At 45.9% G+C, this 22,200-nt stretch overlaps 1 protein-coding gene across 3 annotated transcripts in view; it reads left to right on the top strand.

Annotated features, from left to right (window-relative positions):
* The window catches only part of SLC35A3 (solute carrier family 35 member A3), a 47,430-nt gene that overhangs the window by 20,872 nt on the left and 4,358 nt on the right, over positions 1–22,200 (top strand). For all 3 annotated transcript variants that reach the window (XM_066597238.1, XM_066597239.1, XM_066597237.1), the window contains exons 2-5: positions 7,021–7,225; positions 13,536–13,690; positions 14,377–14,499; positions 18,970–19,141. In XM_066597238.1, the coding sequence (XP_066453335.1) occupies positions 7,039–7,225; positions 13,536–13,690; positions 14,377–14,499; positions 18,970–19,141 (637 nt within the window). In that variant the 5' untranslated portion in view covers positions 7,021–7,038. The remainder of the gene's footprint in view (positions 1–7,020; positions 7,226–13,535; positions 13,691–14,376; positions 14,500–18,969; positions 19,142–22,200) is intronic.

Here is a 22,200-nt window from a genome sequence, read left to right as displayed (position 1 = left end):
CAGCTCCTGAAACTGATTGGCTGCGCACCTTCTAGCTCACAAGGTCCTGGAAGGTCAGTCAACGGAGCTAGGAAAGGGAGTGAGCGTCCGCCGTGGGTGCAGGCAGAGCTCCAAGTAGGTTCCCTGGCGGCGGCCCTCAAAGCGGAAGCCCACTCTGTGCTGAAGTGTTGTGGCAGCTGGGAAGCACGGAGGCGACAGGGAATTACGGCACCAAATCTTACTTTATAGTCAGCGGGGGCGGCGGGCGGCCGACTGCCACGGAACTCGTAACCAGCCATGGAGCTCACAGGCCGCCGCAATGGAGCTCCGAATCGCCGCCCGGCACGCAGCGCATATCCGCTGGCCGATACAGCTGCAGGGACGGACATAACAGCAGTGCCAGGGAGAGAGTTGGCATGGATGGTAGAATTGCCGCCTGGGATTTTGGGTGAGATGCTGCTGTGTCTCCATCCATGTCTGCCCGCACTGCTGCCTTGCGCTGACTGTTACTTGTCCTCTTTGCCTTTTCATTATTACATGTTAATGCTGCCATGTTACTTTGCAAACCTGGCAGCATTAACAGGTAATAATGTAAGGTAAAAAGGACAACTGAACGTCAACCTAGCACCTTTGTGCCTTGGCCGTATTGGCAGCTAGGGGTGTGACGGGGGCTTCCTCTTGTCACACTCCTAGCTTCCGGTGGCGTCAAGATACACTAAGGTTGGGTTCATACGGGGCGTATTACAGCGGAAATCCCGCGGTTTGACTGCAGCAAAAACCGCGAGATTTCCGCTGGGAGAACCGCCGCGGAAAAACCCGCGGCGGCTTTGAAGCGGGTCGGCCACTCGCTTTTCCGTTGCGGCCGGCGCTCCCATAGAGAAGAGCGCGGCCGCGACGGAAAGAAAATATAAACAGACATGCTGCAAATTCTGAAACCACGGCTGCAGCCACGGTTCCAGCCTGACTTACCGCAGCGGATTGGCCGTCCCGTGTGGACGAGATTTCTGAGAAATCTCGTCCACATGGCTGGCTAATCCCGAGATTAGCGGCCGCAGGCGGATTTCCCACGGCGAAATTCCACGCGGCAAATCTGCCCTGTATGAACCCAGCCTAATACCGGCACTGAGTTTTCCACACAGACCTCTGTGTATTTGGAGCAGTATCTCCAAAGCAGTGGACCCCGGCTGATCAACTATTGATGACTTATCCTGATGATAGGTAGGCAATAGTATTTAACTGGAAAACCCCTTTAAGTTTTAGATCCTCTCTGCGAACCCTTATTCTGAACACAGCCACATCTCCAAATAGAGGAGGGTGTTCACACTTATGCAACCAGTTTATTTTAGTTTTGTTATTTTTACTTTTTGTGCTGGGTTCACACATTGCCGTGGAATTTCCGTGTGAACCCTCCACCCCCTCCAGGGTAGGGTTTATTATCGGGGTAACATGGTAGTCAAAGCTAACCACTTAGCTGGAAAGTGTGTGTGTGTGTGTGTGTGTGTGTGTGTGTGTCTTCTCCCACCTGCAGTACATGCCACACAGTACACTAAGTGAGTAACCATAAATGTACAATCCCTTTGCCTTCCTACTAGATAGTTAGGATCTGTACCGCTTCCCCATCCAAACCTCCTTTGTAGTGCGCTAATAATATCTATAAAAGGTATCCTCATCCTGTATGCAGATGCTGAAGCCGACTCTCCTTGCTCCCAGTAGATGGTTGCTGCGACTTATTTTTCGAATGCATCGGGCTTGTTATGCGAGTCATCTCTATTCGGTTGCTGTGTAATTAATATAGTTCATCCCAAAAAGTTAGTAAGAATTGGGCTCACCTAGTATATATAATGCACTATAACTTTAGCACTTAATTGTATTGTGAAACACGGTTTGGAGCGCTCTTGTCTCCTTTATCAGTAGAAGAAAATAAATTGCACTAAAGCCCCATTTACACCCAATGATTATCGCTCAGAATTTATTCAAACGATGGCATATGAGTGATAATCGTTGTGTGTAACTGCTTCCATCTTTCACTCTTCGGCTGAACGATGATTTTTAGGTGAGCATAAATTCCATCATTCTGCTGAAGAGAGACAGCAGGGAGCGCCCGCTGTGTTCTTCACTGGAGCAGCTGATTACATTGTATTCAGCTAACAGCCCATGCAAAGTCCAGACCACATGCTGAGCTCTGCAAACAGCTGCTGTAAGCTCATTTACATGCAAATGAAGCTGATAAAGTGTTAATAGACATTAGTGTCCATTAGCATTTTATGCAAAATGATCCCTAGAACTGTCAGTCTTTCAATCGTTTAAAAGATTGTCTTTGCGTGTAAATGAGCCATAAGGCCCCAGGGCACTTGTCCACTGCCCGACTTCCAATGTGTCGCTGAGTGTGTGCACCACATATAATCTGCCCGTTGTACCACACCATCCACTTCATGTGGACTGCCAGGGACAGCCGAATACAAGGACAGCGGTAATGCAAGCGCATTATTCACTTGGAAATACTCTAGATCCCCCCCTTTTAGTGATTGGAGGTCTTCTCAGTTACTTCTACCCCAGTGGATACATTAGCTAATCTCATAGGACAAATGGTTCTGAGATTGTACCCTACAAGTGTGTCATCTGACCCTACACATTAGCCGTGGTTGGCTGAGTATCAGACCTTGTAATCAACGGTACAAGGTATTTGGTCCGGCATTATCCATTCTAATGTGTTACTAAGCTGTGTGTATAGACGGCGGTATTATATGTGATATACAGAATAAATATTCCGCTTGCTGTGTAAATAGCATTAACCTCATTCCACTAACCCGTGTTTGCCGTTTCATGGCAGAAGTAAATTTGTAGTTAATTACTGAATAAGTAATTAAATTTGCCAATAGGGAATGTTTGCATCTGAAAATGGCTGCGGTTGTAGCTGAATGAATTGATATATTTGCTGGGAAATGCAAACAAAAGTCCTATAATCTGGGTGTGGGCCGGTCGGAGCAGATAGAGCGGGAGGGAGGGTTATGTTGGTAGATAGAGGGCGGCTGCATGCGGGCAGATTTGCATTGCGGAGTCCGGAGCGGGCGTCCGCCTTCAGATTCTGCAGCAAATACTGCACATAGCATGCTATGAAAAAACGCGTTTTCCTCTACACGAGCGGAAATCAACTGCGATTTTCTGCTTGCAGAGGAAAAATCGCAGCATGCTCTATTTCTGTGCGTATTCCGCATGGACGGCGTCCATCGAAGTCAATGGAAGCTGTCTGACCCGTGGCCCTTCTGCAATGACCTCGCGGAAAGGTTTCGGATTCCGCGTCGCCGCCTAGCGACGACATGGGAAAAGCCAAGATTAAAAAATAAAAATAAATACCGTGTATGTCCGAAGGCTCGCCGTGCCGACCATCCGCAGTACTGCCAGCTAAAGAAGAAAGCAGGTATGCATGCATGCCAGCTGGACATGGGGTCGGATTCTGCTGCGGGCTCCTGCATGTGGAAACCGACCCGGTCGTGTGCATATTACTTATACTACTGAGTATTACGGACCAAAGTAACCTATTAAAGTCAATGGGATTGTGTAAATCCGCAGTGAATGGGCACGGTACTTGCATGTTCACTATGTATTCATGCATGAAATCAATGGGGGCTTCTGGTGTATTTTTTTTTCTGCACATGAAAATTGCAGTGTATATGGGTGTAAAAAAAACCTCAATACTTAAGGAATATGCACAGTTTGGGTCGATGAAAATGCTGCCTATTTCACGGACCAAAATAGAATGCTTCCCTGTTAACGAGCCCAAACCTGGTGTTTGTTATGCCAGTGGAGCGATTCTCGCCCAATTAGTGTTCCTCCTTATCCGTCTTTTGTACCGGCCAATTGGGTCACTATGCAAAACCAGTGATATTCCCTTTAACTGGTGTATTAAAGTTTTCTGACTTGCAGAAAAAACTTAAAAAGGGCAAGAAACGGTTAAACATAAGCCAAGTCATACTCGCCACTGCTTTCACTCTCGCCATTGGTCCACAGTGGGAGCATTCCATATACACAGGACCGTTGTAGCCAATCCGTGGCATCCGCAATATGTGGCTCGGGACTGCTGAGACCAGTGATTGGCTGCGGTGGTCACAAGTGTATACAGAATGTCTCTCCTGTAGCCAGTGTAGACAAGGACTAGCGGTGATCCCGGAGTAGCGGTGGGGAATCAGAACAGTCATTATTGTACATATGAGAATAGTGTGAATGGGAACAATGAGCCTAAACTAAATGATTTCCCAACTAGTACAAAGTGAGAGAGGAGCCGACCCGCGAGGCTTACAATCTACAAGAGAAAGGAGGCTGTAGGTGAGAGGAGAAGCCGCTCATGTTGTGGCGGCAGCAGGACTGCTATGGGCTTTGCTGAAGAGATGGGCTTTTGTTTTTGTTTTTTTTTTTTTTTTTTTTTTTTTTTAAGCTTTCCAAGTTGGTGCGGAGTCTGATGTGTTGGGGTAGTACGTTCCAGAGTATTGGGGGGACACAGGAGAAATCTTAGAGCTGATTATGTGAGGAGATATTGTGAGGACTGGAGGATTTGGAACACATTAAGGGCTCATGCCCACAGCCATGACGTGACTGACTCCGCCAGCGGAATATCACAGCGGAGTCCGCCCCCCCCAACAGTCCCATACTTACAACTCTGGATCTGCTGTACACGTCCCGCATGGAAGGCCGGCGTGCATGCGCAATACAGCACGTGATGTGTCGGCAGTGTCAGATGACGCAGTGGGCGGGGCCGCGTATTCACGCAATACTTCTACTGTGCTACAGCGGAAGTGTAGTGTGATGGCCGGTTTCCATTGACTACAACCGAAATCGTTTGCGCGTATTCCTGCAGCAAATAGAGCATGTTGTGTTTTCTTTCACACTGCGGAATTCCGCAGCGTGAACTAAGGTTCTATTGAACCTAATAGCTCAATTAGCTGCGGGGTAACGCCCCATAAAACGCAGCAGAAATCCGGCCGTGGGCATAAGCCCTTAACCCTTTCCAATCCAATTTGTATCCTGGTTTTCCTAGGGGGCTTACTCTTTTTCTGCCGTTATACAACGGCGCTATCTGCTGGCTAAAGCCAGTACTGCATGAGGTGACCCGTTGGATAGACTCTGCCAGCAGAGAGGCTGGCAATATACAGTAAGAGAACCCCGACGGACGTCTTCTAACATCGGAGCTGTAAAGCCTTAAATCATAATGTCAGGAAAGATGGACGGTAAAGGCAGCACTCCGCACAGCGATAAATAATCAATATGTGACCTTTATTAAGTCCATCGTCCTCAGCGTCAGCAAGGTTTCAACCCTGACTGGGTCTTTTTCATAAGCAAACATCTCAATATATTTACAAAGACACCCCCCCTCTTACAGAAATAACCAATAGGTGTGGTATAGTCATTACCAGTAGGTGTGCAGGTATCCGGTTTATGCGTCAGCAGTTATCACACCTCCGTTTGTGCCTCCACACTGATAAGTCTCCTGTTACATGCTGGATATCGGCTGGATTCAGACACCGCATATTTATCTTTCCTGGAATTACATGGGATTTAGGATCCAGTCCCTCCTGAGCGTACACCAATTACCATATACGTATCTGGATGGACGGGTGGTGAGTGCTGTTGACGGAAGTACAGTTTTTTTAAATCATAATGTCTTCAGAGGTCAGAGAGTGAATTGGAAAGGGTTAAGAAGGTTTTTGCCCAATATGCAGAGGCGCTCCTCTGATGCCGATGGGACCATGCAGCCTTCGCTTGTTCACCAAGAAAAATAAAATGTTAGATTCAAATCAAAGATTTGAAAAACGATATTAAAATTTAAATTTTAGGCAAAATTGGCTAGCCATTCTTCTTCCGATCTCCGGCCCGCTCCGCCTTCATTCTCTGATTATTGTTGCTGTGTAAAGGCCAGTGCCAGTCGTCCTGTGTACTTTGGGCTGCATTCACACGAACGTATATCAGCTCGGTTTTCACGCCGAGCCGATATAAGTCGTCCTCATCTGCAGAGGGGGGGGGGGGGATTGAAGAGCCAGGAGCAGGAACTGAGCTCCCGCCCCCTCTGCCTCCTCTTCCGCCCCTCTGCACTATTTGCAATGAAAGGAGGCGGGGCGGGGGTGGGGCTAAGTCCCAGGGAATTAGCCCTGCCCCGGCCTGCCTCTCCCCATTGCAAATAGTGCAGAGGGGCGGAGAGGGGGCGGGAGCTCAGTTCCTGCTCCTGGCTCTTCCTTCCCGCCCCCCCCCCCCCCCCCCCCCCCCCCCCCCTGCAGAGGAGAACGACGTATATCGGCCCGGCGTGAAAACCGAGCTGATATACGTTCGTGTGAATGCAACCTAAGGGTGCCATTACACAAGCTGTTACTTCAGCTTAAATAAATAGGGCTCCTTCACACGAGCGTATGCAGACAACGCCGCAAGGTTTCAGAGAACCGGCAGAGATCGCGGACGGGCTGCAATTGGCACTGTGCATGCCCAGGATTAGGACGACGCGGACATGCGCTGTGATTTATTTTTAATTACCCGCAATGCCATGCGCAGGGACAGCGTATCATATGCAGTTCTACAAGGGCTCCATATAATACACGGAGAAATAGAGCATGCTGCAAATGATTTCTTCTGCATTTCATAGTGTCCCCTCGCAGTCCACACGCAGGTGTGAATGAAAGAATGACAGTCCATTGGCTTTCATTGCCTCTATTTACCGCGTATTACACATAAGAGATACAGGCGCGTAATACGCTGGGCAATACACATGTGAATGAGCCCTTAGCTGTAAATGGTTCTAGTAATGGCTGCTAACACTTATGTAATAGGACTCTAATTGTCAAACCAGTCAATTTGGATATTTACTAATAACTATGACTAACAATGCAGAGTTCTAGTAATTAGAAATGCAAGTCGCTGGGTTGTGCTACAAATTAATTGAGTCACTGCTTCTCATTTATAACCTGCAGCAGAGCCGTACCGGCCAGACTCGGGTTCGTCCTTCCACATATGCTTAAGGGTCTCTAAATATTACTGAAGATGTTTTGCTCTTACCTGCAGAGTTATCCGGAATCCGCCATGGCCTCCCACCTGAAGTATATATCCTTGGGGATCCTAGTATTTCAGACCACCAGCTTAGTCCTGACTATGCGCTACTCTCGGACGCTCAAGGAGGAAGGGCCACGGTACTTGTCTTCCACTGCCGTCGTGGCTGCTGAGGTGCTGAAAATCGTGGCCTGCATCTTATTGGTGTACAAAGACAGCAGTAAGTAGTCATCGACTTCTGTTAATACCCATGATGATATATTGTGTAACAGGACTGTGCAAAGGTTTTAGGCAGGTGTGATAAATTCTGCAACGTAAGAGTGCTCACAACAATACAAGAGTTAATAGCTTGTTTTTATTAATTAACAAAATGCAATTTGAAAAGGTTAATGTAAATCAAATCACTATTTGGTGCGACCACCTTTTTGCCTTCAAAGCAGCATCAGTTCTTCTTGGTATACTTGCACACAGTTTTTGAAGAACCTCAGCAGGGAGGTTGTTCCAAAGATTTTGCAGAACTAAGCACAGATATTCTGTGGATGTAGCTTTCTCAAATCCTTCTGCCTCTTCATGTAATCCCAGACACACTGGATGTCGTTGAGATCGGGGCTCACTGGGGCCACATCATCACTTCCAAGATGTTGCTATGCTGTAGATGGCTATTAATGACGTTGGCTGTATGTTTGGGCTCTTTTTCCTGCTATAGAATACATTTGGAGATAATCAGATGCCTCCCTGATTGTATCGCATGATGGATAAGTATCAGCCTGTATTTCCAGAATTGAGGACACCATTAATCCTGACCAAATTCCCAACTCCTTTGGCTGAAATGCAGCCCCAAACGTGCAGGGAACCTCCACCATGCTTTACTGCTGCCTGTAGACGCTCATTATTGTACCGCTCTCCACCATGCTTTACTGCCGCCTGCAGACACTCATTATTGTACCGCTCTCCACCATGCTTCACTGCTGCGTGCAGACACACCTTATTGTACCTCTCTCCACCATGCTTTACTGCCGCCTGCAGACACTCATTATTGTACCGCTCTCCACCATGCGTCACTGCTGCCTGCAGACACTCATTATTGTACCGCTCTCCACCATGCGTCACTGCCGCCTGCAGACACTCATTATTGTACCGCTCTCCACCATGCGTCACTGCCGCCTGCAGACACACATTATTGTACCGCTCTCCAGCATGCGTCACTGCTGCCTGCAGACACTCATTATTGTACCGCTCTCCAGCATGCGTCACTGCTGCCTGCAGACACTCATTATTGTACCGCTCTCCACCATGCATCACTGCTGCCTGCGGACACCTTATTGTAAAGCTCTCCACCATACGTCACTGCCGCCTGCAGACACTCATTATTGTACCGCTCTCCACCATGCGTCACTGCCGCCTGCAGACACACATTATTGTACCGCTCTCCAGCATGCATCACTGCTACCTGCAGACACTCATTATTGTACCGCTCTCCACCATGCTTCACTGCTGCCTGTAGACACTCATTATTGTACCGCTCTCCACCATGCTTCACTGCTGCCTGTAGACACTCATTATTGTACCGCTCTCCAGCATGCATCACTGCTACCTGCAGACACTCATTATTGTACCGCTCTCCACCATGCTTCACTGCTGCCTGTAGACACTCATTATTGTACCGCTCTCCACCATGCTTCACTGCTGCCTGTAGACACTCATTATTGTACCGCTCTCCACCATGCATCACTGCTGCCTGCGGACACCTTATTGTAAAGCTCTCCACCATGCGTCACTGCCGCCTGCAGACACTCATTATTGTACTGCTCTCCAGCATGCATCACTGCCGCGTGCAGACACACATTATTGTAACGCTCTCCACCATGCTTCACTGCTGCCTGTAGACACTCATTATTGTACCGCTCTCCACCGTGCATCACTGCTGCCTGCGGACACCTTATTGTAAAGCTCTCCACCATGCGTCACTGCCGCCTGCACACTCATTATTGTACTGCTCTCCAGCATGCATCACTGCCGCGTGCAGACACACATTATTGTACCGCTCTCCACCATGCGTCACTCCCGCCTGCAGACACTCATTATTGTACCGCTCTCCACCATGCGTCACTCCCGCCTGCAGACACTCATTATTGTACCGCTCTCCACCATGCGTCACTCCCGCCTGCAGACACTCATTATTGTACCGCTCTCCACCATGCGTCACTCCCGCCTGCAGACACTCATTATTGTACCGCTCTCCACCATGCGTCACTCCCGCCTGCAGACACTCATTATTGTACCGCTCTCCACCATGCGTCACTCCCGCCTGCAGACACTCATTATTGTACCGCTCTCCACCATGCGTCACTGCTGCCTGCAGACACTCATTATTGTACCGCTCTCCCCCATGCATCACTGCTGCCTGCAGACACTCATTATTGTACTGCTCTCCACTAAGCTTCACTGCTGCCTGCAGACACTCATTATTGTACCGCTCTTCAGCGTTTCAGCGAACTGCCTTCAGTTACAGACAAATTTTCATATTCTTACTCCTCAGTCCAGTGCATCTGCTGCCTTATTTCTGTACCCCAGTTCCTATTTGTTTGTGCATAGTTCACTCATTTGGCCTTGTTTCTACCATGAATGTATGGCTTTTGGCTACAATTCTTCCATGAAGGCCACTTCAGGCCACACTTCTCCGAACAGTAGATGGGTGTACCTGGGTCCTACTGGTTTCTGCCAGTTCTGAGCTGATGGCATTGGTGGACATCTTCCCATTTTGAAGGAAAGTAAGCATGATGTGTCTTTCATCTGTTGCACTAGGCTTCCTTGGTCAACAGCTGCATCTATCGTGCTTGACGTCGCCCGTTCATTGTGCTTCTTCAAAAGGGCTTGAACAGCACATCTGTGAACTCCAGTCTGCTTTGATATCCTTGCCTGGGAGAGATCCTGCAGACGCAGTGTAACTGCCTTGTGTCTTGCTGCTGTGCTCAAACTTGCAATGCTGTATGACCTTCTGACATGAAACTGTCTTCCACAACCCCCCTTTTGTGGCAGAGGTTGGCTGTTCCTCGCCCAGCTTTAAGCCTGTTTCTGTTTCAGCAAATTACTTTTTTTAACCTACTTATGAATATAATGATCATTATCACCTGTTTTATATAATTGGTTAATCACACACCTGGTTATAATACTACCAAATCCCTGACTTTATGCAAGTGTTGCTAGAAGAACTGATGCTGTTTTTAACTCCTTGGTGACCAAGCTTTTTTTTTTTGTTTTTTCATTTCTGTTTTTTCCTCCCCCCTTAAAAAAAATCGTAACTCCTTTATTTATCTTTCAAAGTAGCTCAATGAGGACTTGTTTTTTGCAGGACGAGTTGTATTTTTCAATGGTACTACCGAATTTCCCCAAAAATAAGATCTACCCCGATAGTCAATTAAAGCCAGCGCATTACATCATACTGCTATATTGAAATATAAGGCCTCCCTCGAAAATAAGACCTACCTAACCTGCATATGAAAAAATGAATACTCACCTGGTCTGCGGCATCCTGATGGTCTCCGGCGGAGCTGCAGCAAACTGCAGTGTCCTCCCCGTCTGCCATCTCAGCTTCTTTCTGGTGACAGGGCTTTGAATACCCCGCCTCCAGCATAGCAAGCGCTGTGATTGGCTAATTGAGCGCCAGCAGCCAATCATAGCCAGCGCCCGATGAGTCAATCACAGCCACTCAGTAAATGACATCGCTTAGGGCTCATGTCCACGGGCAAAATAAGAATTAAAATCCGCAGCGGATTTTAACTCTTCTCCTGCCCGCGGATCCGCACCCCATAGGGATGCATTGACCACCCGCAGGGTAGATAAATACCCGCGGATGGTCAATAAAAGGGATTTAAAAAAAAATGGAGCATGAAAAAATCTGGACCATGCTCCATTTTCATGCGGGTCTCCCGCGGGGACGGCTCCCGCGGGCTTCTATTGAAGCCTATGGAAGCCGTCCGGATCCGCGGGAGACCTAAAATAGGAATTTACTCACACGCTCCGTTTCTTCTCTTCGCGGCGGCGCCATCTTCTCTCCGTCGCGGCCGGATCTTTTTTCTTCGGGACGGCGCATGCGCGGGGCACGTCACCGACGTCATCATGCGCATCCGCCGAGCCGAAGAAAGAAGATCCGGCCGCGACGCAGAGAAGATGGCGCTGCCGCGAAGAGAAGAAACGAAGCGGATGGGAGGTGAGTTTATTCTCATTTATTCTGATTTCAGCGCTCATGTCCGCGGGGCAGGAGGGACCCGCTGCAGATTCTCCATGGAGAATCCGGAGCGGGCCTGATTTTCCCCGTGGACATGAGGCCTTAATGGGTGATTGGCTCATTGTGCGCCGTCTGTGATTGGCTGCAGGCGCTCGATCAGCAAATCACAGCGCTCGCTTTGCTGGAGGCGGGGTATTCAAAGCCCCGTCACCAGAAAGAAGCTGAGATGGCAGACGGGGAGGACATTGCAGTTTGCCGCAGCACGGCCGGAGACCATCGGGCCCCGTGGACCAGGTGAATTCTGTATAAATGCTTTGCACGAGCGCTAACAACCATAGCGGTGATGTCAGCGCCGGTGCAGTTGTTTACCAGATAGCTTACCGTGTAAGAGGGCCATTAGGTCTAGCTCTTAAAAGATCTGTGTTCTCGCTCTAGTGTAATAGGTGCAGGGTAGTTATCACCCAACGTTCCAATAAAGATTGGTTTAACCATTTCCGGAATTGTTTTTGGGACGCCTTAATCCCTAAAGTATTGTCTACCGCTGCTGTCTTGGTCTTCTAGCCAGTTGTATATTGGGTTACGATGGTCTTGGTCTTACATGTTGAGCTGTAAGCTTCGGAATGTTCAGTTACAGCAGACTGGTTATTTTCTAATTCTTCTGCTTCCGTTAAGCCTCACATCCTGTGTTATGTCTTGGCAGTCTCTGGCGGTGGGTTCTAAGGGCTTTGTAAGTGTTAGTTTTAAGTGCTTTTGGGGGAAGAGAGCGAGAGATGGATAGAGCGTTGATAAGAGGCGCGCAGGCGCCATCACTATTGCTTTCACCCACGGAGCCTTCGCCGGGTTATTGACAGGTTGAGTTAAGTGCGGATGGTATTTTGCGTCGTTCATATATTTCTTGACCTACTAGATGCACTTTTGGGTTAATTTGTGTAGAAATAGCAACTACGTCCTTGGAAGCGTTGTCGCCTGATTTGACCGCTGTATTTTGAACTTCTTTTATTGCGTGTGAAAAGGGTGATTCTTATTATGTGACTTAATTATTAGATCATTACTTCATAGATAATCAGCAAAAGAGAATGACTGGACTAATAGCTAAATGATATGGTGATCCTAAATAGTCCTGAGGTGACAGAATTGTATGAGCAAAGGATTCATGAACACAGCTGTTAAAGGATACCTGCAGAACAGGTAGTTGACTCATTTGAGTGGAAGAGGCTATTTGAAGGCTGCCAATGAAAGTTTAGCAAGTGTCCAGTAGATGGCAGCAGTGGAACATAATTACTTCCAGTAGTCTGCCTAGTTTGAGGACAAAGTTTGAGTTTAGCATAAGACCAGGAATCATTCCATGATAAATTAGGACCTGGCAATTTAAGAAGCAGCCTGAGAATTTTTTGTTTGTTCTTTGCGCGAAAACAAAAAAAATTGAGGTACAAGCTGTGATTTTTACCAACAAGTCGTATGAAGAAAGTCTGTTTTCGCCTCAGCTTAGGCTGTGGATGAAGCTTGCCTTGCTCTGGATGTAGATAGCAAGTTCCACATATATTCCACTGCAGAAATCGGAGGCTTGCACTTGGGTTTCTTCCATAGATGTGCTGCAGGTGGGCATGAGGTTTAGTCCCATTGTCATGTAGTGTGGCTCATCCTTTTGTTTTTCCATGTGGAATACGTAGAATGTTTATATTTTTCTCAGCACTTAATTCTTTCTGCATTGTGTACTAAATTTTGTGTATCATGTGAGTGATACTTTACGATGCATGTATATTGGGTTTCAGCGAGTAGTGCAAAGCCCCTAAATACAAGCTTTAGCGTTCAGTGTAAGATCGGCTTCACATCCGTGTCAAAACCTCCGGCCGCAGGTTCCGTCACTGATCCGACTGCAGATACCGGAAGAAAAAGTGCTGCATGCAAAAGCCTGGCAGAAAGTGGGCAGAGGCCCTATTATGGTCAGTGGGGTCCACCCGGTGCTGTTCGGTTCCATTCAGAGACAGAAGCCTTCGGCCGCGGGGATTCGCCTTTCTTTCCCCGAACGGAGCAGGAAAGCGGAATCCCCACCACAGATGTGAAAGTAGCCTTACAAACACTAAATATTTCTGTTTTTTTTGGTTGTTTTGTTTTTTTAATATCATTACCATAGAAAAAATATTAATACATGTGACAAGCACTGCTTTATTTGCAAGATTGTTTATGGTTCCGTATGTTATAACATTATGTTGTACATTGTATACAATTGTCTTGTATTTCCCATTATCTGGTATAAAAGGGCCTTGTTAAATACCAAAATGTGTGCTTTCACTCTTTCTAGGCTGCAGTTTCCGAGCTCTGAACAGGGTCATTCATGATGAGATTATCAATAAACCAATGGAGACACTAAAGCTCGCCATACCGTCAGGGATCTATACCCTGCAGAATAACCTCCTGTATGTAGCTCTATCCAACCTTGATGCAGCCACTTACCAGGTAAATGCAGTGAGAATAGTTCAAAAGGGCTACAATTCGGGGGGGGGAGATGTTGTGTGTCTCTTTAATTCAGTTTCTTACCACATGATATATATTGGCCTTAGAAAATATGTCAGAAGTGTGTTTTATATTTGCATTTGATTGCAGGCTTTCTCAAGCCTCTCTGCTCTAAGGGCTCGTTCACACCAGTTACACCTCTGAAAGGAATTTCCACTTTTTTTCCATTTTTGGAAGAAAGAAATGGAATTAAACATTCTCTGTTTTACCGCATGGTTTTCAGTGGGTTTTCAAAACAGCGGAAAGGCTTCTTTTAGCTTCCATTCTGTTATATTTCCGGTTTTAAGCCTCTGCAGCGCTATTTGTTCTCTTTAAAAAAATGGAAACCAAACAGAATAGACAGCTTTTCAGGTTTTTTTTTGTTGTTTTTTTTTAACATATTGAAATTAATGGGAAAAAAAACAGAAACCTTTAATTCCATTTTAATTCTGTTTCTCTCCTCTCTGGGAAACAGAAGTCCCTGGCAGAGTTGTAACGCTGGTGCCAACGAGCCCTTGGTTCATTGAATAGTAGTATCTCAGAATATCTGCTGACTCAGCACCTCTATAATCCCAAATATCCCAGATTAAATTAATTTAAATATAATTTCTTTTTCCAAGAGCCTCATTATGTAAATTCTCCTTTTCCAGGTCACATATCAGCTAAAGATCCTCACCACTGCTTTATTCTCCGTATCCATGTTACAAAAAAAGCTTACAAAGTATCAGTGGCTTTCTCTGGTAATTCTTATGGCCGGTGTTACATTTGTTCAGGTATTGTAAAAAGAATATGTATCTTTTTTTTTCTTCTTATGATCTATTTTATGCATGACAGTATTGAAATATTATCCATTTGTTTATCACCCTTTGTTTTGGTTTGTGGGAAGTTTTTTTTATTTCAGAAAAAATGGGAAATCGGTTCACAATCAGTTTGATAACGAAAGTGCAAATTATTGGTTATAGTCCATGATCCTCCCTCACTCATGCTATATTTGAAAGGATCGTATTACTTTGTAGATAACCCCTTCATAGATATGTTACATGCCTGGAGGAAATTCTTTAATCATTCCTTTTAAATAAACTTCTTAACCCCTTAACAACTACCGATATGCCTTTTGACTGTTTGCAGCTGCAGGTCCTGTATGAAGGGAGATCACGCGGCGATCTCCTTAAATACATTGCGGCTGCCAGTTGTTTCTTACAGCAGACACTGGGCGGCAACAGGTTCGATAAGCTGTGCAGCTCATCAGAGCTGTTAACCCCTTAAATGCCGCCGTCCTGTACAGCCCCCCCCCCCCCCCCCCCCCCCCCCCGCGATGAGATTTCAGGGAGCCATGTGGATGTCATAGCAGTCAGGGACCTACTGAAAGGCCCCAGGGCTGTCATGGCAGAATGCCCCTAGGGTGGCTTGTTTGACTGCCTGCCCAATAGCAGTATGATATAATGCTATAGCATTGCATCATACTGCAGGAGCAATCAAAGCATTGCAAGTTGTTGTCCCCTCTGGGCACTAAAAAAAAGTAAAAAGATCAACAAAGTTTTGCTAATTATTTTTTTTAAAGTAAAATACATAAAAATGTGCCATATTTATAATAAAATCGAAATAATAAAACAAAAATACATATTTGGTATCGCTGCATCTGTAAAAGTCTGATCTATCAAAGTAACGCATTATTTTCCCCTGCACGATGAACGTCAGAAAAAATAAGTAAAGAACACCAGAAATTCGCTTTTTTTGGTCACCCTGTCTTTAAGAAGAGAAGGCAATAAAAAGCGATCAAAAGTCATATGTATTCCAAAATGGTACCAACGCAAACTACAGGACGTCCTCCAAAAAATGAGCCCTCGCACAACTATGTAGACGGAAAAATACAAAAAGTTATTGTGTGCAGAACATGGCGGCAGGAAATAATTTAAAAAAATTAAACCTCTTTGAAAAAAATACTAGTACAGCTAAAAAAAAAACTAAGTTTGGTATCGTAATTGTACTAAACCAGAGAATAAAATTATCATGTAATTTGTGTTGCAGTTTGTGCGCCGTAGAAACAAGACGCACCGAAAGATGGCGGAATTTATTTTTTTTCTCATTTCTCTCCACTTATAATGTACTGAAAAAATGTTTAAAAATTATATGGTGCATTATATAGTTCCATTGAAAAATACAACTTGTCCCGCGAAAAACAAGCCCTCATGTAGCTACGTCACTGGATAAATAAAAAAGTTACAATTTATTTAAAAGGGGGGAGGAAAAAACGAACATGAAAAAATGAAAAAAAAAAAAAAGCTTGGTCACTAGGGGGTTAAATATTCTGTTTCTGTAGAGCAAGACTGGTTCACCACTACATTACAACTTCACTATTTTTGTTCTGTCACAAGAGCCGAAAGAAGGAAGCTTTGACAGATCCGTTACTTTACTGGCAGCAGTAGAGCCCGCCGGACCCTGTGGACGTACAAAGGCTTCCTGGGTTCCATGAACTGGAGCTGCATTTGTTTCCGCCAAATAAGATCGTCTGCCGTTTGTTTTAACTGCATTTATCAAAGTTTTCAATTCCAAAACTAAATACACCCAGTTAAAGGGGTTGTCCCGCGCCGAAACGGGGGTTTTTTTTTTTTCAAACCCCCCCCCCCCCCCCCCCCCCCGTTCGGCGCGAGACAACCCCGATGCAGGGAATTTAAAAAAAAACAGCACAGCGCTTACCTGAATCCCCGCGCTCCGGTGACTTCTATACTTACCGGTTGAAGATGCCCGCCGGGGTCTGCTCCCTCCGTGGACCGCAGCTCTTCTGTGCGGTCCATTGCCGATTCCAGCCTCCTGATTGGCTGGAATCGGCACGTGATGGGGCGGAGCTACACGGAGCCCCATAGAGAACAGCAGAAGACCCGGACTGCGCAAGCGCGTCTAATTTGGCCATTAGACGGCGAAAATTAGACGGCAACCATGGAGACGGGGACGCCAGCAACGGAGCAGGTAAGTGAAAAACTTTTTATAACTTCTGTATGGCTCATAATTAATGCACAATGTACATTACAAAGTGCATTAATATGGCCATACAGAAGTGTATAGACCCACTTGCTGCCGCGGGACAACCCCTTTAAGCAACAAACTTTCATGGACAGAGAATGTACAATCTTAGCCCTGCCGATGGCATATAAAAACCGTATTGCATTAATTGGAATGTATAAACATATACCTGAAAAGAATACCAAAAAAGAGGGGGAAAAAGCATAAAAAAATAGGAACTAGGTAATAGGGAAATAATTTAGTCAGTGCGCCAGGTCTGAGGATGTTTAGTTAATCCGGTGTACAATAGGAACTAGACTATCAGATTCCTCATATATGGTAACATTTAGACAGTGGCTAGGCCTTTCAGATCCTGTAAATGCTTTATACTTCCACTGTACGGGTTCCGAATCCCTTTTTCTCTCAGCAGATTCTATGGAGGTACTTTTGCATCTCCTATTTGCATACCTTCTTCCCAGCAAGCATTGCCTAGACTATATAAGACTCCTTAAGCCAACTTGGCTCTTTAAAGAAAGATGAACTTTATTTCCTCCTCTCAGTAATAGAAAAAGAAAACTAATAAGTGGGAAAAATAGAGCAGCAAACCTCAATGTGTTACTTAACTGGACATAGCCCAAGAAATAGCAGTGAAATGTACACTACAGGCAGCAAAATGAATGTTTGAAAGCATGTGGCCTCATTAAAATGCCCTCCTTATAGTAATTAGCAGAATAAATGATAACTTCAGGGGTGCACTTATAGTACCTGGAATACCCCCTGTGGTGCCCTTCATGTCACACTTAAATTATGGCTATTTCTGCTGCTACTAGTCAGAACTCACTGCAAATGTTTTTCTTTTTTTAATAGAGCTCAGTGGGATCCCATATAATTCATGCAATGAGCGCCCCCTAGTGGTGACTGCCCTAGACCATCTCCATTAACTCCTTCACCATTCCAAACTACTATGAATATTAGATGCTAATCAGGGGTACCAATTGTCTGTATATTTCTGGACCGCTAGTGTAATGCGGCGGGAGGATTAGGAATACCTCCTCTAGGAATCCTGCCCTGGACACTGACCTAATCTGCTTGTTATGTATTTACAAATCCTCCACATTTGATGTGCCATTTAACGGCCTGAATTAATCCATAATGAGCAAACCACAACAGATAATTAAGCTGTAAGACACAATATATGTAAAAGTTGCAGCCCTGCGATACCAAAAGGTCACAACTAGAGATGAGCGAGCATACTCGCTAAGGCAAACTACTCGAGCGAGTAGTGCCTTATGCGAGTACCTGCCCGCTCGTCTGTAAAGATTCGGGTGCTGGCGGGGGAGAGCGGTGAGTTGCGGGGGGGAGAGAGAGAGAGATCTCCCCCTCATTCCTCTCCGCTCTCCCCCGCCGCTCCCTGCCCCCCGCTGGCACCCGAATCTTTAGAGACGAGCGGGCAGGTACTCGCATAAGGCACTATTCGCTCGAGTAGTTTGCCTTAGCGAGTATGCTCTCTCATCTCTAGTCACAACTATAGCTAGCGGACATGAAATTTGGGGTTACACCGCGTCATTTGGCGTTTACTTTCTTGCCAGCTAGTGGCACATCTATAAATGAGCAGAAATATAACTGCATAGATTTCATTTAACGGGTTGTCAGAGTTGTAGTGAAAGTGAGCAAACTGCAGGAAGTAGTAAGGTAACAAACTAACCTATACTCACCGCCTCGATGCCCCACTGGTCCAGCGTAGCGTTATCGCCCTCTCTGCTCCTCTTTAATTGGCTGCAGTGGCGACATGTCCGTATACACGTGTCCACTGCAGCCATTGGCCTCATACGGCTGGACCACTGGACTGGAGGGGGATCGGACTTGGAAGTATCAGTTACATTGTTTTTGCTATTTACTGCCATCTGTACAATGTTGCTATTACTTGGACAACTCCTTTACTGTGAAATTCCACCCAATAATGACCTACATATAGCATAGGCATGTCCTTACACTAACCTCCACTGATATCCAAATCTACAATCTTCCATTACTGGAAATCTGACATGGCAATCTGCACAACTGGCCATTCAAAGAAGTGCCTTTGCTTATGACAGTGTGTCAGCAATCTCCAGTAATACAGTAGGGGTTTTGGATCAGAGCTGACGACTGCACATATAATAGTATTATATATATATATATTCCTGCACGTCTGAATGAATTGCTGTATGCCACTTTATTGTTAACTGTTCTCTTCTATGCAGTGGCCCACAGATGCCCCCGTTGCTCCTTCAAAGGAAGTATCAGTCGGTTCACGTTTTGTGGGCCTCATGGCCGTCCTTACAGCCTGTTTCTCAAGTGGCTTCGCTGGGGTCTACTTCGAAAAAATTCTTAAAGAAACCAAGCAGTCTGTGTGGATAAGAAACATACAGCTTGGTGAGTGCCAGTAATACGGAGATGAAGGGTACCTATAAGAGTTTACGACCTGCATGCTGCCATGGAACCAGTCACGCCTCTCCGGGACAAAGCTTCACTTTTTTTTTTTTTTTTTTTAAAGTAGCTAGCAATAAGAACTTTATGTCATAGACGTCAGTAGAAAGCATCTGAAACATAAGTGCAACTCTGGGTCCTGTTTTTAGGGCTTTAACACCTTTGGTTGTCAGCAGCTATATAGTAAATTATTATTAGATCCTGTTTTCAGAGCTTTACCATAGGTCTGCTTATGGTCAAGGTGTTATAGTATTATTAGCAGAGCACCAACATCAGTGGTACCTTTACATGAGATGACTGTCAGGCGCCCGACCGCCATCCCACACACTACCGCCCAACTATGGCTTCTGTACTCTACACAGGAGCGATGGTTGTTCAAGTGAATGGAGGTGGAACGGGCCGGGATCATTCCAGCCCGCCCGCCTCCATTCACAGTAAACAGGAGTCAGGCAAAGATTGAGTGGCTCCTGTTTACACGGTTCAATAGTCGCTTGGTTTTTAGCAGAGCCAAATCACTCCGACGAGCGAGTGACTTCTCGCTCAGTGCCCTTTCAGCAGCCGCATCCTCACGGGACGATTATAATTATCGGATGAATTCACTGTATCCAGCGAGAATTTGGAGGATGATCACCCCATGTAAAGGTACCTTAACGCTTGAAGACCTTTACAGATAATTCATTTCTAAGAATCCAAATGACTTAATGATTTACTTTTTTTTTAATACCTGGGAGACCTCAGACAGAACAGTTTGGAAACTTTACAGGGATAAGCATGAACTGGAATAAATCTATTCTGCTTCTCTTGGAGTAGATTCTGACTCTTAACCCTTTCCAATCCAATGTCGGGCCTGCCCCGACATCATCATTTTCCTCCACAGCTCCGTTGTCGGGACAGGCCTGACACTGCAGTGCAGGAGTGTCAGACACATCGGGTACAGATGCACTCCTGCACTGATCCTCATCAAGGACCCCCGAGGAGAAGGCCGAAAGGGTTTTTAACCCTTTCTGCCTTCTCCTTTACACATTACATAGCGCTCAATTAACGCTATGTAATGCATAGATTCCGGCCGGCGATCATGTGACTGCCAGCGTTACCTGACCCCCGGCAGTCACATGAACGCCGAGCCGGGAGCCTGCACTGTGGGAGGGCCTGCTTACCTGACCGGCGTCTTGCGCATTCTCCTTCCGTCTCCCGGACCGGCGATCATGTGACCGCCAGGTGCCACCTGACCCCAGCGGTCACATGATTGCCGAGCCGGGAGGCAGAAGGAGAATGCGGAAGACTCCGGACAGGTAAGCAGGTTCCTCCCTGCACTCTCCAGAACTGTCAGTTCAGGAGGGTGCAGGGAAAATGTATTTTTTTCTCACCCATTCTCCCCAGCTGCAATTTATTTGAAGCTGGGGAGAATGGGTGAGAAAAAATAAATGGATTGGAAAGGGTTAAAGGGTTTTCCAGGCATAAATACTACTGATGACCTATGCTCCAAAATACAAAGAGGTCGGAGAAAAAAGAGACATGCCTGCACTTACAAACGCCACCCACTACACAGAGGTCTGCGCATAGGCTTTCACTCCGATCTCTGTTGTTGCGGTGCTGGTGGCATGCACCCACACAGCTGATCAGTCGGGGTACCGAGTGGTGGACCCCAACCGATTAACTATTGATGACCTATCCTGATGATAGCTCATCAATAGTATTTATGCCTGGAAAAACCCTTTTAAGAGTAAAAATTCTTAATTACCAGGACTACTCCCAGAATCGGGTTTATCGGTTTTCCAAGATACACAACACTCTATATGGAGTTGAATATCCTCCGAGTAATTAAAAAAACTCAGATCTAGAGTCAGGGTGAGGAACAAACAGGCTTTATCTAAGTATATAGACTTGCGTTAGTAAAATTTGTTAAACTTGCCACAAATGGGATATGTTCTGTCATAATCTCCAGTTTAGAATACAACGAAACCTTTAAGATCATAACCTATTTAACCGTCCAATAGTCACTTTAAAATTGGACAAACTCCCCCTCCCAAAATGTCCCTCTTATTGCAGATGCCTGAATTCATGTCTGTCGTAGACAAGAGTATTTTAAAGTCTTATTGACCTAACAATCTATATAGTCCTAAAGCGGGTTTCCAGGACTAAAATATTAGTGACTTTTCCTGAGGATAGGTCATCAGGACCAGATTATTGGAGGTCTGACACCCAGCACCCCAACTGACCAGCTGAAGAGGCCGGAACTGACACAGCTCCATGCACTGTACATGGGATAGAAACTTCTCCAGTATTATATCACCCCACACTGCCGAAAGAGAGTTACAACGAGCGGTAGCTTTTTTTGTACCATTTTGGTGTACTTAAGGCTTTTTTGATCACTTTTAAATTAGTTTTTTGGGAGGCAAAACACTGCAGGGGTCCGATGACATCACTGGGGAAACTCACTCCCTCTGTGAACTCTTCACATGCCGTGATCTACATAGATTGCGGCATGTAGGGGGTTAACACTGGCATTGCTGTTCTTATGTATCCCTGCTGGTGCAGCGGGAGGCCAGCCATCGGTAACAGCCGGCTCCCGCTATGGGATGGCGGAGGCTCAGCTTCTGATCCCGCATCATCCACATGACGTATGTTAACGTCCTGTTGCATTAAGTACCTCGTAGCCAGTACGTAAACTTACATACTGTGGTGTTAAGGGGCTAAAGGGGTCTGGCACTGCTGTCCCACCGACTTCAAACTATGATGCAGGGGCGTTTTAAAAGAATTTTACGGTCTGAGAAATACGGTACTTTTGTTGGCTAGACTCACTAATAACTTATGAAAAAAATATTATATATGGAGATCAAGAGGTTCAGAAAATATCAAAATGCATGAGAATTATGGCATTATTATAGGAAGTGTGGTGAACATTGGAGGGCATGATAACGGATCATTGTTAGAATTCATAATAATCTTTCAGCCCTTGGAATGTAATAGGAGGGCAGGTTTTTGAGACTGTGTGTATGTATGTG

This window comes from Eleutherodactylus coqui, chromosome 3 (genome assembly GCF_035609145.1).
Source record: "Eleutherodactylus coqui strain aEleCoq1 chromosome 3, aEleCoq1.hap1, whole genome shotgun sequence".
Classification (NCBI taxonomy): domain Eukaryota; kingdom Metazoa; phylum Chordata; class Amphibia; order Anura; family Eleutherodactylidae; genus Eleutherodactylus; species Eleutherodactylus coqui.
The sequence above is the reverse complement of the archived record's forward strand: the minus strand, read 5'-3'. Positions and strand labels throughout refer to the sequence as shown.